This window comes from Emiliania huxleyi, assembly GCF_000372725.1.
Source record: "Emiliania huxleyi CCMP1516 chromosome Unknown EMIHUscaffold_185, whole genome shotgun sequence".
Classification (NCBI taxonomy): domain Eukaryota; phylum Haptophyta; order Isochrysidales; family Noelaerhabdaceae; genus Emiliania; species Emiliania huxleyi.
The window spans coordinates 58,569-74,330 of NW_005200738.1; the positions used below are offsets into that span (position 1 = coordinate 58,569).

The following is a 15,762-nucleotide window of genomic DNA, read 5'->3' on the forward strand; positions in this document are numbered from 1 at the left end:
GGCTGCCGCAGTGGTATCCGCTGCCAGACGAGGAGGCGCTCAGCCACTCCACCGCCACGCTCCACCAGACGGAGCACGGCACGCTGCTGCTGAGTGGCATGCATGCGCGCTCGAGCGGCGGGGCGAGGAGGCTGCTCGAGGGGGCGCGGGCGGCGGACGCGGCCTCGAGCCGGCTCGGCGGGGGCGCGTGCGGGATGGGCTCCTCCGCCCGCTGGCTGTGGGACTTGTCGCAGCACCACTGGCTCGAGGTGACCCTGCGCACCGATGGGCGGCCGTACGAGCTCGTGCTGCAGGCCGAGGCGTCGGCCTCGGACTCGCACTGGACGTTCCGCGCGCCGCTGCCGGCGGGGCCGCGCCCGGCAGCGGCGGCGGGCGGGCGGGCGGCGGCGGCGGGAGGCCCCTACGCCGTCCTCGGCGTCGACCCCGACGCGAGTGCCGAGGAGGTTCGCGCCGCGTACGTCTCGCTGGCGAAGGAGGCGCACCCCGACGGCGGAGGGAGCGAGGAGCGCTTCCAGGTGCTGAGCCGGGCGTACGCGCTGCTCGCGGACGCCGAGGCGCGGGAGCGGTACGACTCGCTCGGCGTCGGCGACTTTGGCGACGAGGGCGGGCACGAGTGCCTGCTGGGCGAGTGGTTCACCTTCAAGCTGCCGTTCTCCGCCTTCCGGAACCGCGGGCTGTACCAGCTCAATGAGGGGGTCGCGCACATGTACGTGCTGCTTGCCGACGGCGAGGAGGGCCCCTTCCGGCTCGAGCTCGGCGCGATCACCGCCGGCAGGTGCGAGAATGGCGGCCTTCCCTCCGCGGGCTTCTATGGCGAGTCGCGCTGCGAGCTTGGCCACTGCGCGTGCGGCTACTACAACGGCTGGCGCGTCGAGGCCTTCGACGGACCCCTCCGCCCCGACCAGCTGCCCGCGTCCACGGAGCAGCTGATGTACGGCTTTGGCCACCACCACTTGGACGATGACGAGAAGAACTGGTGAGGAGAGACATAGAAACTTATAGGGAGAGAGACGCCACTGCGCTCGCGTGAGTCGTGAGAATCTTTGGTGATACTGCTTGGCTGTGTGACGTGCTTGAGAGGTCCCAGCTCTCATTCGTGCACAAAGCAGATACCAGACCTCGGTTTCCCATAGGGTTTCTGCTCCGGTTTCCCATTGCGGTTTCGCATAGCCGAAAACCCAGGGGTCGGTCGGTTTCTGCGGTGCGCTCTGTTTTTTCTGGGATCTGTTTTCTGGGACACCCGCCTCGATTTCCCGCGGGATCTGCCCGTGGGTCTGGTTTCTGCGGTGTGAATACATCTCCCGCTTCGTCCTAATGAGCTCATTCCGGCCAATGAACAGGTGTACCCCCGTCCGTACCCGGGGGTATCGAGCACGAAATCACAGAGAGAAAGAACATTGCGCGTCACGCGATCTGTTATTCTGGGATCTGCTTTTTCGGTCCCCGATGGCGAGCTGGCTCGACGAGCTCGGTCTCCACGAGCTCGAACACATCAAGGATGGCGCAAGTGCCTTCGCGCAGGAGCTCCACCCAATCAACTCGGCGGAGGATTTCATCAGCTTCGTGGTTGCGCTCAACCTCTACCCACCTGGGACGCCCTTACGCGCGGAGCGTATTGCTGGGGAGATGCCGGCAGGCCTTTCCGCTCCTGCGGTGCGGTATCTGCTAAAGAAGCTGCCCATTGTCGATCGGCTTGCCTCTCAGCTTCGCGACGACCCGAGCCGCAAGACCGTTCGGCTCGTGCCGGACGTAGAGCACTGCGTGGCGTGTGGCCTCGCTGGGGAGGCGGTACCCCTCGTTTGGCACAAGAGGCAGAGGCTTCTGCTCTGGCACGCAAAAGACCGGGGCCCACTTGCGGTCCGCCATGATGTATGCCTTATACTTCGAGAAGCTGCCTTCGGCAGCCTTCTTCACGAGGTTTTCCATTTGGGTTATGGCGAACGTGTCTGGCAGGCTTTCCGACGCGGCAAGGAGTTCGACGGCCAGAGCGGGTGATGCGCCATTGCCAACCACAAATCGGAAGAGTTCGAAGCGCTCGCGATTGTCGAGCCGCTTGGACCGTCCGAGGCGCTGCATGTCGTAGTCATGGCTGCGAGGGTCCTTCGACCAGGTCGTTGGCCAGAAGTGCAGGTCGCCAATGGCATTCTCAACGTCGGACAGGGCGTCGGCGTGCCAAACGCCGAGTGCCTGGCGCTTGAGCAACTGAACGCTGGCCTGTTTTGCGTCAGTCTCACAGAGGAGCGACACTGTGCGCTGAGGCACCGTAGTGAGCCGCTTCTCGTCGCCGTTGAGAGGTGAAAGCAACGAGGGGCGCTCCATCGCACTCGATATCGCAGAAACCAGAAACCAGAACGTTACCAAGGGTTCCTCCCACCCAGAACATGCTGCTGTCTTAGTACTCCCGTTCGACCCATTCGGAATCCGATTAGTTAATGAGGGGTCATTCCGGCGGAATGACCCCTCCGGGAGATCGTTCACACCTCGAAAAACCAGAACCCAGAGCGTCTGGACCGATATTCCCATGGCCCGGATGTGATCTGTGGGATATGTCGAAAAAGCAGAATACAGAGCTCCTCCTCCTAGAAATCAGACGGTTTCTTGATAGCTGATATGCCAGGGAAGAGCCTGGTATCTCAGTATGTTATATCCTATGATATAACATAGTGGGATCTGGTTTATGCACACCTCCCAGCTCTGCAAACGTAGTTCAATACATGCGCGCATAAAAAAATCGGCAATTGCTAGTCCCGTGTCACACCAAACCGACACACTGCCAGGGTGTGGGGGCACAATATTGCGCAATGCGTTTTGGCGCGTTGTGGGAGTAGGGAGACGAGTGACTGATTGACTGTTCCGAGGCGAAGGCCGCGGGCTCGCACGCGCCGCGGCAGTCCTCTTTTCTCACTGCATGCCCTCCCTTGGCAGCCGCTCGGGCGGGTCGTGCCCTCCCCAGGGCGGCACGAGCGGGTCGCGGGGCGGCGTGGGCATCGGCGCTAGGTCTTGCGGCTCGAAGACGCCCTCGTCGAGCAGGTGCTGCCTCAGCCACGGCTCCGCGATCTGCGTCTTGCCGAGCTGGTTGCCGAGCGTGGTCCAGCCCTTGTGCACGTTGTGCGGCCGCCCGAAGAGCTCGAGCTTGCGCTGGCCCGGCGCGAGCCGCTCGAGCAGGTCGTACATCTCGTCGGGCTTGCGAGACGTCTCGCGCACCTGAGCAGACGACACGCGTGTCACGGGCGGGCCACGGGCGGGCCATGGCTCAGGCGCTCCATGGGCGCATCTCCCGCGGCCCATGGGCGCAACTCGCGCACCTCCGCGCAGATGACGTCGCAGTCGAGGTTCTGGTTGAACCGGTCGTCGAGGTCGCCCTTGACGCCGATGAGGCAGTGCTCCTTGGAGTGGTTGATCCAGTGGCCGGTCCGCCCCGTGCGGATGATGCGCTGCAGCTGGTTGGTCTTGACCCAGAGCAGCTCCTGCACGAAGCGGTACCCCCAGATCTCGAGGCACTCGCGCCCTAGCTCCATCGCCCGCCCAGTCACCCACAGGAAGAGGACGCCGTCGTCCTGCAGCACCTGCGCGCAGTCGTGGAGGTGCGGCGTGTCGAGACACTGCCGAGGACGTGTCTCGGGCGCGGGTCGCGTTATTGGTCGCCCGCCGGGGGAGCACCTGCACGTTCATCCGGCGCATCTCGTCGTCGGACATGGTCCCGTAAGGGAGCTCCATGTGGATGTCCCACGGCGGGTCCGCCATGATGACCTACCGGAGGCGTCGCGGGCGTGTCGCGCGCGTGCCCCGCGCGGAGAGATCGCGCGTGCGGGGGCTGCGGCGTGTCCGGACCGGGAACTTGCCCAGCGTTTGCATCGGGAAGGTGCGGATGTCGCAGTTGACAAACTGAGACTCGTAGTGGCGCGAGAAGGGGTCGTCGTCCACGCGGTTGGTCGCGGTGCGCGCAAACGGGTCGAGCTGGGCCGAGCCCTGGCGCATGCGCTGCGCGTCCGTGTGGTCCACCTCGTAGTGGATGAAGCGGCAAGTCGCCATGTGCCGGCACGTGTCGAGGTACGAGCAGTCGCCGAGCGAGACGTCCGTGTGGGGCTTGATGATGCGCCGGAAGTGGATGTGGCCGCACGGCATCCCCGTCCCGTTCAGCCGCGCGCAGTCCTCCTTGGTGCCGTGCCTACTCGCCAGCACGCCCCCCGCGCCTCACAGGCGCACGCTCTGGCGGGCAGCCGCTCCGCCCTCTGGCCGCGCGCCGGCAAAACTCTTGCAGCTTGGAGCCGCCCGCCGTCCGGAAGCGGTCCGTCTCGCTCGCCTGCCGCGCCGTCGGCTTGTGAAGCAGCTCGAGCAGCTCGTCCGCCTGTCGCATTGGACGTATCGCTGGACGTGTCGCTGGACGTGTCGCTGGACGTGTCACTGGACGTGTCGCTGGACGTATCGCTGGACGTGTCGCTGGACGTGTCGCTGGACGTGTCGCTGGACGTGTCGCTGGACGTGCCGCGAGAGGCCGGCGACAGTGAAGCGGCTACAGCGACGCGGCTCGCAGCTCGGCCGCCTGCTCCTGCCGCTCCTTCTCCTTGGCCGACTTTGTCCCCACCAGATCCATCACTGCCGCCAGCTCGCTATCGTGCGCGGCCGTCGCCGTCCGCTTCCGCCCACCCTTGTCCCCGCCGCCCGCGGTGCCCGCCGAGGCGCCAGCGGACGGGCGGCCGAGCAGCCGGTCCTGGAAGGCCGAGAGGGCGGTGGCGTCGAGGAACGCCAGCTCGCCCTGCTCGACCCGCACCGCGGCGGGCACCAGGTTCTGGAGCTCGAAGAGCGCGCGCGTCACGTTGCCCGCGCCAACCTCGTACCTCGACAGCTCCGGATGACGCTCGACAGTGAGCGAGAGCAGTGCCGCCGCGCTCGCCGGCAATGCGAGCGTCGCACCGCGCACTACGAGGAAGTCGAGCAGCCCGCGCTGCAGCTCGGCATGCGGATCGGGCGCCGGAGGGATCGGGCCACGCGGCGGCAGCGGCGCCCTCGGCGGCTGCGGCAGATGCGGCGAGACTGGCAGCGGCCCGTGCGGTGAGAGCTGCGCGCCATGCACAAGCTCGCCAGCGCACGACTCGAGCAGCCGCAGCACGCGGTGACGGAGCGCCGCGTGCTCGCGCTGGAGCACAGCGAGGTCCTCCATGAAAACGCGGGGCGCCCAGCAGGCCTGTTGGGCGAGAAAAACCACGCTTCGCGACATGTAATATCATCAGCGGAGCTGCGAGCAGAGGAGGAAATGACAAGGGAGAGAACGACGAGAGTGGGACGACCGCGAGGTGGCATGAAGGTTGCAGCGAGAATCGGAGAGAGACTGCGAAGAGAGATAGGAAGAGGCGGACTCCCTAGGGTGGGCGACGGCTAGCGCACCACACACCTCTCCTTAAAATCCCTGTGTGGTGGCGGCGTGCCGTCCTCCCATCCCTCCCTTGGGTTGTCTGTTTTCTTTCTTTCTTTCTTTATCAGCGGAGCTGGGAATAGGACCGCCGCAAGCGGCGTGGCGTGGAGCGGTTGAGCATCCCTCCGGGGGCCCCTCTGCGCCGGGGAGGCGTTGTTGGAGGCTAGGACGCAAGCGTCCGTCGCCTTTTTCAAACTCGGGGCCCACTCCGCTACGCTCCGACCCGAATTTGGAGGGCCTAAAAGTTTAAGGTGTTGCTGCGCAAAAGGGGTCGGACACAGGGCGCTGCTCATGCCAAGAGCTAGAAGGGGAGCTAGAGAGAACGACTACCCTGTCCCGTTATTGCGTACACCAACACCACAAAAGCTCTCTCTCTCCTGTCCTCACTCAGAGGGGGGTACGTTCTTGGCTTCAATTTTACGAATGTCTTGGCACCAGCTGAAGGCTTGCCCCCCGTCCACGGCTCAGATCACATGGATCATGGTTTCTGCACGGTATTCGAATTTTGCTATTTGTTCGTGTGGGGGTCTATTGCAGATTTGTCAATGGTACCGCGTCTGCGACGCGGGCGCCTTGCGGGCAGAGCCAGTAGGCCACCCTTTATATCTTGCGCGGTCAAAACCGCGGGAAGGCTCCCGTTCCCCAGTAACACACCTTCCTTCCAGTGAAATCCCTGTGTGGTGGCGGCGTGCCGTCCTGCTCGTTCAGGTGGGGACCCTGTCCTCCTCCCATCCATTCCCTCGTTTGGCGTGTCCGTTTCGTATTTATTTAAGTGCTCCAAGGAGCAAGGTCGCCTCTCTAAGATCTAACGGTCGCCTCTCTAAGCAGGTTTGCTGGCAGGTATCTCTAGGCTGGCAGCGCCGCCTCGAGCAGGCGGACGTACTGCAGGTTGAGATGGGTGCCGTCGAGGGCGAGGCCGTCCGCGCTTGCGGTCAAAAAGAAAGAAGCTTGGCCAGTGGTCGGCTGTAGAGAGCCTTGTTGAGCTTTGTTGGAGAGCGCTCGCCACAACGCGATCCGGCGAGCTCCTCGTCATGCTGCTCCGGATGAAATTGAGGTTGGCCCAGGACAACCAGCTGAAACGTGAGCAGCGACGCCGGGCGCAGGCGCTGGCGGCGAGGGCGTCGGCGGCACCGGCGGTGTCAACGTCCGCGCTGCTCGAGAGGCAGGAGGCAAAGGTGTTGTCCTCTAGCACGCCTCCGGCGCAGCCGCAGTCGCTCGTTCCGGACAGCAGCAAGGTCGACGCGATGGAAATATGGATGGAGAGCGTGCTGCTGCCGGCGGAGAGCGTGGTCGAGGGGGGGGGCGCCCCAGAGGCTGTGGTGGCCACCGTCTCGCCCGAGGTGGACCTGACAGCGGCTCCGGCGGTGGCGGCGGCGGCGGCGGAGGCGGCGGCGGCGGCAGAGGCAGAGGCGGCGGCGGCGGAGGCGGCGGCGGCGTCGCAGGCGGCGGCGGCGGCGGCGGCAGAGGCGGCAGAGGCGGCAGAGGCGGCAGAGGCGGCTGGGAGAGGCCTGGAGGAGTGGAGCGCTGCGGCGCCACAGTCCCCATCTCTGACGGTGTCGATGGTCGACGCGTCGCTATCGCACCGCTCTTCGCTGCTCACCCCGGCCGCGGCGGCGCCGACTGCCGCCGCTGTTGATGGCGAGGAAGATGAGCCGCTCACGCCGTTGAAGCGCAAGGCGGCCGTTCTCTCCGAGGTGGCCACCGCCAAATCCGCGGCGCCGTGGCAGCAGCAGCGGCGTCTCGAGGAGGCGGAGTCACAGCCGCAAGCAGCCACGGCGGTGTCGACGGCAGTGGGTTCAGTCGCGGAGACGGTGGATGACGCGGCGATGGCGACGGCGAAATGGTTTAGGATAGAGAAGACGCGCAGCTGTCCGGATCGCCTGCGGCATCTGCAATCGCTGGCTGACAATCGATCGAAGGTCTTCCGGAGCGCAATCAGGCCCGTCGGCGAGGGCGGGCTGATAGCCCTCGTGGAGATCAAAGGCCGCGCCTTGGGCATGAGGGCCGCGTGCAAGTTGCTGTGCTGCCCCGAGAACATCTCTGCGGACGGTGTGCTCGAGATGACCACAGAGAAACTATTCATGGATGAATACACGTCCGACGCGTTCGAGCCCTGCCACCGTCGTTTCAACGGCGTTGCCCCAACAGCCTTGCTCCCGACAAAGCGAGACTTGAGTGGCGGCCTTCGGGCGCCACCTCCTTATCCGCAGGCCGCGCCTCCTCCGCTGCCTCCTCCGCCGCCCGCGCTGCCGCCGCCGCAGCAGGCCGCGCCTCTGCCCGCGCCGCCGCCGCCGCCGCAGACCGCGCCTCCTCCTCCTCCGCCGCCCGCGCCGCCGCCGCCGCCGCAGACCGCGCCTCCTCCTCCTCCGCCGCCCGCGCTGCTGCCGCCGCCGCCGCAACAGGCCGCGCCTCCTCCGCCGCTCCTGCTGCCGCCGCCGTCGCCTTTGGGCGTGTTGGTCAGCTCTTCCCCTCTGCCTTTGCCAGACGTCGGGTCCAGCATAGACGTATTCTTCAGAATCGGCCGCAGGGCGATGAACGTCGACACAGGCGCGGCGATCGGTGTGGCGGGGGGCGCCGCGATCGGCGCACTGGTGGGTGTGGGCGGCGCGGCGGGCGGCGCGGCGGTCGGCACGGCGGTGCCGCCTCCGTCGCAGCCGCCGTCGCAGTCGCAGCAGGCGGCGGATGGAGCTCTTCCCGCGGCGAGGGAGGTGAGCGGCGCCTCAGAGCTGGACGCGGACGCGCAGGTGGAGGAGTCGCCGTCCCAGTCGGACGCCACGTCGGAGTCGGACGCCTCTTCCGAGTCGGAGGCGGAGCTGGAGGAGGAGGATCCGGAGGAGGAGGAGGAGGCGGAGACGAAGGAGCCTCCCGAGGCGGAGAGGGCGCTGGAGAGATGGCGGAAATTGCAGTATGAGCATGAGGACTCGTCGGAGGAGGAGGTGAGCGATGTAGAGGACGACGATTGCGCGGCGGGCACGGCGATGGACGTCGACGGTGTCGAGCCGGCGTCGGCCGACGTGGTGGGGGCGGTGGAGGAGCCGGCAAAGGCAGAGGATGCGGCACAGCCCCTTGCAGCCGGCGCTGCTGGCCGCGCAGCGCAGTCTTCCGCGCCCCCACCGTCGCCACCGTCGCAGCCGCCGCAGCCACAGCGCCGCCTCTTTCTCGACGACTCGGAGGACGAGGAGGAGGATACGCCGGAGCCGCAGCCACAGCCGCCGACCGAGCCGGGCGCCACCGCCGTACACGGCTCACCCGGAGTCACTTCTGCAGCCAGCGACGCGAGCCCGCCGCCCGCCAAGCGCGCCCGCGTCGAGGCGGCGGGTCAGCATTCCCTCACCGCCGAGTTTGCTTCCGAGCCGCTCGATGAGGCCGCCGCGTCGAGCGCCACGTCGACGCTCGTGGTTGCTGCTGACGAGCTCGACGAGGGCGCCTTCCTCCGGCGCTTCCTCGCCTTCCGTCAGTACGTCGAGATGCTGCTGCAGTACCTGCCGTCAAAGACGGCGCGCAACAAGCCGTGGCGACTAACGGTCCGGCGCAACCAGCTCTGCCAAGATGTCGTTGGGCATTTCTCGCCCGCCATCAAGGCGGCAGACACCAAGCTCAAGCTCTTCCAGCGCACCGAGGTGACCTTCGTCGATGTGCACGGCAGCAAGGAGGAGGGGGAGGACCTCGGCGGCCTGACTGTCGAGCTCTACTCTTGCTTCTTCCGTGAGGTGCTGCTCGCGGACTTTGGCCTCTTCGAGGGCGCCGGCGACGATACGTCGACGAGCATCGGGCTGCTGCCTTCGCCCACCGCCGACCTGCAGTCGATGAACAACATCGGCCGCATCATGTGCCGGTGCGTGCTCGACGACCAGCCCCTCGGCCGCGGGCTCGGCCGGTTCGTGTTCGAGTTTCTGGCGGACGCGCACGAGTGGCGCGTCTTCAAGGATGTGCACTCCGCACTCGCCGTGCTCTCCGACTTCGACCCCGAGCTCTCGCAGCGGTGGGCGCAGCTGCTCGTGCAGCCACCCGCAGGCCTGACGCTCGATTTGTTCGACCCGGACGCGGCGGAGGAGGAGGTGCCGCCGGAGAGCGCGGCGATGGAGAGCGCGGTGCTGGCCGGCTGCCGCCACAAGCTGCTCACGATCCGGGAGGCGAGCCTCCGGGCACTGTGCGACGGCTTCACGGAGACCATCGACCTCCGGCTGCAGCTCGGCGCGCTCAGCGCCGCAGAGCTGCTGCGCATGCTGCGCGGAAACACCGAGCTAAGCCGCGAGCAGCTCCTTGGGTGCTTCGCTTGGCCGGACGCGTCGGTCAGCGCCGAGGCGAAGGCGGGCTTCGCGGCCGCCGGCTCCGACGCGCCGCGCTACTTGCGCGAGATCATCCTCGACGAGTCACCCGAGACGGGGCTGGGCAGTCTCGCGCGGCTGCACCTCCTCGAGTGGAGCACGGCGCTCACGGCGCTGCCCTGCGGCGGCCTCAAGGACCCGATCACCCTCAAGCTCTACGAGAGCGCCGACGAGCACGACCTGCCCAACGTGCACACATGCACGCACGAGGTGCACTTGCCGCCGTATGCGACCCGTGAACAGCTGCGGGCAAAGTTGCTGCTGGCAGTAGAGCACCGGCACGACGGCTTTCAGATCGAGTAATCTGCTGGCCGACTGCACGCTAAAGGCTACACGCTCGCACACCACTTGCAGAGTGGCTCTCCCGGGCGCTCAGCCCACGGCGGAGGCACGCCAGGCCCCGGGCAGCCGGCCGTCACTCGCCTAAGCGCCTAAGCGGCCTAAGCGGGGGGGTGCTTAGGGTGCTTAGGCGCTTAGGCGGCCCTTGCGAGCGTGGCGGCGTGGTGGTATCGTAATACAAGTGACTCCGATGACACACATGATGCTCTTGCTAGTGTCATTGCTCAGAGAGCAGCCTCACCGCGTCGAAAGTCTACCACTGGCCCTGGTCGCACACCGCCGCTGAGCTGTGATGATGCCCACAGCACCAGCAGCAAAGGCGGGCGGGCCGACCCCGCGGCCATCGCCGCCGCTGCCGCCTCCTCCGCCGCCGGCGCCGCCCCCTCTGCCGTCGCCGTCACCTTGGGCTGCATCACCCGCGCCGCCGCCGCGCACCGGCTCGTGCTCATTCAAAGGCGCCTCGAGTTGCAGGCCAGCGGCGCTGACGTTGTCGTGGTCGGGCTGCCCAACGTCGGCGCGGGAGGGAGGGGGCAACGCCGTTATGAAGAGCGCGAGAGCGAGCGCCGACGGCCCAGATTCTGAGCAGCAGCCCGCCTGGTCATGGGCCACTTGCCTACGTGCGTCCAGCTTCCACTATAGGACGAACGTCGAAGTTTGCTCTCCGACGCCCGTGCCGAGCGAAACCTTTTCCTTCGAAGCCCGGCGACGTAGCCGGGCGAGCGGAATAGGGCAGCCCTAGAGAGCACCTTGAGGCCATTCAATAGAGCCCGTACTATAGTCGAGAGTCGATCGCCGGCCCGCGCAGTGCTGCTCTGACCGCTCCGCCGGGCCGCCTCCGGGCCGCCGCGGCGGAGACGTGCACATAGGCAAGTTGGTATTTTCATATATGAACTTCAAAATAGTATTGGCTAGTCTAATTCTACTCATCACAACTCGCCAGGAACACCCACACACTATAGGGTCATTGTGTAGCCCTGCTTAGAAGGAAAAGGTTTTCTGCAAGGTCCGTATGCCTTACCGTGTAGTCGGCCTGCTGCGCTTCCTTCGCACTGCACGCAGCGGTGCGGCTTCACGGTGCAGTTTAGAATTTTGCGTCTGCATGAACATCTTTGTACTGTTTGATTCTTGTGGATACCTGTGTTGTCCGCGCGGTGTGCGCGCGTGCGTCGTACACTACGTCACTTGCATGGTCACTTGAGTGATAAATAAATAAATGAAAACGGACACCTTAGTGCAGCCACTGACAGAACTATTCCCGAGGAGTGGTCAACGTCTCGCCTGAAGTCGGGTGGGCTCGCGCACTGCTTAGCCCTAGGGGAGGGGTGTGTGTGAGGTGTCGGAATGGTAAGGTTTCAGGCCGCCAAGGTGTGGGGGATTTGGGGGATGAGTCAGGAGCCAGCAGCCTTCCTGCTGGACCTGAGTTCACAGCTCCTCCGCCCGACGGGGTGGTCCCTTGGATTCGGGCCCCGCTCCCTTTTCCTGCGCCTGGTCTGTCCCTGTCAAGTGTGTGTTGCGAGATGCAGAGCTGGTTAGGCTGGAGCGCGGGCGGTGCGGTGGCAGGCGAGGGCAGCGCGGTAGGCGAGAGGCGGCCGCGGGGCTTCGAGTGGCGCGATAGGAGGGTAGGCTGGCTGTGGAGGGGCGCCGCGTGGCCTCGGCAAATGAGTAGTGCTTTATGAGCGGCCAGTTTTGTGCGTATTGCATATCGAGCCTGCGGTGTGGCCTAGTTGGTGCAGCGTTCGGGTCGGGGACGTTTTGGTCGTTGGTTCGAGCCCAGCTGGTGCAGTTCGTAGTCGCGTAGCGCGCGGGTGCGCGGCAGCCTCGGCAACCGAGGCGACAGTGGCGAGCAGGGGCGAGCAGGGGCGAGCAGGGGTCAGAGCAGTGCGGCGCGCCGAATTTTTTTCGATGGGCTCGGTCAGTGGGCGTGTCAGGAGGCGGCCGGCCGGGAGAAACTCGGCAGTAAAACTCCCGCGCCGGCCCAGGAGGTGGGAGTGTCACGGAGGCGGCCATTGGCGCGCGCTCCTTGTCTTCGTGGGTCCGAGTTTTTTCGCACGTACTATACTGAAATCAACGACGTACACAGAAGCAAAAAACCGCTGAGAGCCCGGAGAACGGCGACTCGCAGCCCGGCCAGCCCGGGGGGAGGTCACAGGACACAGCGCGACACAGCACGATCGTCGACGTCGGAATCGACTGTACTTGACATCCGACACATGGAGGCGTGTGCGGAAAGGATGACGGGCAGGACGCCATCGCGCCACGCGCCAATACTGTACTGTGCGCACCCTGGGCTGCCGCCTTCTACGGTGCCACAGTCTGCGCGTGCCCGGGGGCAACCGGCTCTGCCTCGAGTTTGGGCGTCAGCTCGCGGCGCGCGGGCGTCGGCTCGTGGCGCGCGGGCGGAAGCGCCAGCGGTGTCGGGCAGTGCCGGCGGTGCTCTGGATGAGCGGGCGGGCAGCAGTCGCACCGTGCACGCAGAGGGTAGACGCCGAACACGCAAGCTGCGAAGACGACAGGGAAGGCGACGAGGATGACGAGGACCGCGTATGTGGCGGCGGTGCCCGGATCTTCGGACCAGTCGAGGACCGAGTAGATGTATGAGTCTCCGTCGGCGGTGCCGCCGGCGAGGTCGTAGACAACCGAGAAGATGACGTACCTAAGAGACCGAGCTGTGATGAAGAACAAGAAGGATGTGCGGAGGTCTACTCTACTCTCACGCACGTGCTCGAGATGACGAAGGGGAGCCAGAACTGCACGAGGCGCATTGGGATGCCCGCGACCAGGCAGTCTGCGAGCGCGACGAGGAAGTTGACGCCGTGGGTGAAGACCGAGAGAGCATGGATGGTGCCGCCATCGTAAACGAGCGCCCAGTAGAGCACGAATACGAAGAAGGAGAGGACGTAGGTCTCGACCTGTGCTGCGTACGTGATGCGCGCAAAGAGCGGCGTCTTTGATGGAGCGCCATCCAGCGCAGTTCGCTTTGGGTTGCGGAGTGCCATCCGAGTGACGAATGTCGCAGACACGAGGTAGAACCACTCGATGAGAAGGCTCCAGTTGGTGAGGTAGATGTAGAATTCTGGCGCCGTCTCGAGGTCATTGGCCTTGTGGTCCACCATGCTCCAGATTGTGATGCCGGTCCAGAAAAGAGCAAGGAGGACACGGAACGCCAAGAATGTGCGAGGAGACAGGCATCGGCCGAGTTTGCTTGGCGCTCCAAAGGCGACTTGCCACGGCGAGTCCGTGGATGGGAGCTCGAACCTCGCGGTGGCAGTGTTGCCGAGGAGTGAGGTCATGGGCCTCAAGCCGTTTAGGTGGCCAGCGCCTCCAGATGCAGGCGATCCAGGCCTGGATCGCTCCTTGCTTGGCAAGCAAAGCAAGCGAATCCGGGGCCGAAAATCGAAAAAGAAAAAAGACGTATGCGGAGGCATGCCGCGCCGATGGGTTCGACGCGGTCGGGGGGCCTTGCGGAGAGGCCAGCGAGATGGCGAGATTCTCTTCTAAGTAGAGCCAGTGCGCGCCAGTCCCGTGCCTAGTGTAAGAAAGAAAGAAAGAAAACGGACAACCCAAGGGAGGGATGGGAGGACGGCACGCCGCCACCACACAGGGATTTTAAGGAGAGGGGTGTGGTGCCTAGTGTCGTGCGAGGGAGTTTCTTTGTAAAATTCTCTTCTCAGAATCGGCGGGTGGAACCCTTCATCAGACTCCTCCTATGGGAATGTACTGAAAAACAAAGTGGGTCGTCTTTGTTCACAGCCGCAACTCTTCACGGCTTCCCTGCCCTCCGTACTCTCGGACGTCCCTCGAGTTACATACTTACATTCGCGCGCAGCTGTGTGCCTTTTCGGAGAGCCGAGCGTCACCGTAATGTCCTCGAACTGGGAGAAGGCGTTCTCAGCCACGCCACCAGGATGTGAGGGCGCCGCCTGGAAGCGCATCGTCATCCACCTCGAGGCGCTCCCCGATGAGGGGGCTGCCAAGCTCGAGTTCACGGTGCGTGGAAGGAGAGATATGAGTGCACGCCGTCGCCGAGAGTACACCCACACTCCAAGGGCTCCAAGTTCAACTCATGCGCGACAGAGCACGCAAGTTCCAACCCTGCCGCACCGCGCGTCAATGCATCGCAGGTGGGAAAATACCTGGAGACGGACGGGGTAAACAGAGTCCGCTTGTCTGGCTCTGTGGAGGAGAAGACTTTGCAAGGGTGGGGCTACCACTACTATGTCGCGACGTCTGACGGCGCGGCGGCATCGACGCGCATGGCTCCGCTCGGCGACTCACCGCCGAGTCTCCAGTTCGTTGGCATGCAGCCGCTGCTCGTGCGCTACAACAGCCGCCTACCCTGCGTGGTGTACGTGCCCGAGGGATTCGCCGTCCGGTACCGCTTATGGAAGGCTGAGCCCGATTCTCATGAGGCCCAGGAGGGATGACCAGGCGGGCTTTGGCGGTTATCGTGAGGCTGTTTCAGAGATGGGTGCAAGGAGTGGGTCCCCAGCCTGTCTTTATGCAGGAATCATTGAGGCAGGGGGTGGGTCGGCAGCTAGCCGGGGTCGTCCTCCCGACGGCGTGTGCAGTGTGCACACCCACCCGCGTTTCGGTCGAGAACCCGTGGCCGTGCGTGGAGATTTTCGCCGGAAGCGGTGAGGGGATTAGTGACGCACTGTGCGCGGACTGAGCGTTTGCCTTTCACCGTTGTTGTAACTAATCTCTGCCTCTCTTTGGCTTCGTTGCGCTGGGCTGGCGCGCTGGGGCTTGCTTGCCGCATTCCATGCCGCTTTCGTTCGTTCCGAGCGAGCGTGTTTGTGCGGGCCGTGAGACGCCACGACCCACGTAGGTTAGCACAATCCGCAATTCTGTCGTGTGTTCGATGAGTTTATTGCCGCAGCTGCAGAAATGATTTCCAAGCTCTATTGCGTCTTGTTCTTGGTTCACCGTCGTCCATCTCCCACTCTCTCCTCTCTCCACTCTCGACAACCCCGACTTCGCCCACGACGAGGGAGGTGCATCCAAGTACCCCGCCATCGCCGCAGCTATCGCCACCTACGAGTCCGCCCTCTCGGACTGGAAAGAGGTGTGCGAGAAGCGCGCCGCCCGCGACAAAAACAAGTACTACACCGTCCGCGGCGGCTACCTGACTGAGTTCTACCCCAAGAGCGTCCCGCTCCCCGAGCCCGAGTCCCTTCCAGCTACCGACGCGATTCTCAATGGCACTTGCAAATCCACGTACCCGCGGCCGCGGGCGCTCGCTGCCATCAAGAATCACAAGGACTGGTACGCGCACCAGGAGCTCGTCAAGGCGCGGGATGTGCACGTCAAGAACAACCCGTCCCTCGGAGACAGCGCCGTCAACAACCGCGAAGCCGCGCGCTTCGTCTCCGCCTCAACGCCTTTCGCCGGCAAGGCCTTCGATGTCCGTGTCGACGGTACGTACGCCACCGCCCTCTCCTCCGACACCCTCCAGGACGAGCTCCAGCGAAAGCTCGGCCTTTGGCTCTCCGCGGCGCTTCCCACCCTTCGGGTCGCGCTCGAGCGGGGCATGCCAGTCGATTTCTTCGGCGACTACCTTTACAACAAGGCCCACCACCGGCGGCCCCACGACGGCGTCCTCGCCGCCTGGGCGGACGCGATGCGCGCCCCGGCCAACGCGCCGGTCGTGCACGGCGACAAGGAGAAACCAGAGCTCACCCG

The 15,762-nt window shown here is 65.1% G+C and overlaps 5 protein-coding genes across 5 annotated transcripts; 3 read left to right on the forward strand and 2 right to left on the reverse strand.

Annotated features, from left to right (window-relative positions):
* Nucleotides 1-401: 401 nt before the first annotated feature.
* EMIHUDRAFT_49772 (hypothetical protein) lies at nucleotides 402-587 on the forward strand (the record flags this gene model as incomplete). The annotated part of the gene is made up of 1 exon (XM_005782838.1): nucleotides 402-587. A coding segment is annotated over one exon (186 nt), but the record flags the coding sequence as incomplete, so codon positions are not given.
* Nucleotides 588-2,901: 2,314 nt separating this feature from the next.
* EMIHUDRAFT_232802 (hypothetical protein) lies at nucleotides 2,902-4,125 on the reverse strand (the record flags this gene model as incomplete). Its single annotated transcript, XM_005782839.1, has 4 exons — nucleotides 2,902-3,204; nucleotides 3,306-3,566; nucleotides 3,661-3,750; nucleotides 3,832-4,125. 4 exons carry the CDS (start codon nucleotides 4,123-4,125, stop codon nucleotides 2,902-2,904), a joined length of 948 nt encoding a protein of 315 aa, XP_005782896.1.
* A 2,319-nt stretch (nucleotides 4,126-6,444) lies between these two features.
* On the forward strand, nucleotides 6,445-10,044 carry EMIHUDRAFT_113251 (hypothetical protein; the record flags this gene model as incomplete). Its single annotated transcript, XM_005782840.1, has 1 exon — nucleotides 6,445-10,044. One exon carries the CDS (start codon nucleotides 6,445-6,447, stop codon nucleotides 10,042-10,044), a length of 3,600 nt encoding a protein of 1,199 aa, XP_005782897.1.
* Nucleotides 10,045-12,119: 2,075 nt separating this feature from the next.
* EMIHUDRAFT_442503 (hypothetical protein) lies at nucleotides 12,120-13,438 on the reverse strand. Its single transcript, XM_005782841.1, has 2 exons — nucleotides 12,799-13,438; nucleotides 12,120-12,733 (listed from the first exon to the last, which is right to left on the reverse strand). Exons 1-2 carry the CDS (start codon nucleotides 13,368-13,370, stop codon nucleotides 12,379-12,381), a joined length of 927 nt encoding a protein of 308 aa, XP_005782898.1. The 5' UTR covers nucleotides 13,371-13,438; the 3' UTR covers nucleotides 12,120-12,378.
* Nucleotides 13,439-13,941: 503 nt separating this feature from the next.
* On the forward strand, nucleotides 13,942-14,504 carry EMIHUDRAFT_232807 (hypothetical protein; the record flags this gene model as incomplete). The annotated part of the gene is made up of 2 exons (XM_005782842.1): nucleotides 13,942-14,067; nucleotides 14,202-14,504. 2 exons carry the CDS (start codon nucleotides 13,942-13,944, stop codon nucleotides 14,502-14,504), a joined length of 429 nt encoding a protein of 142 aa, XP_005782899.1.
* Nucleotides 14,505-15,762: the final 1,258 nt, after the last annotated feature.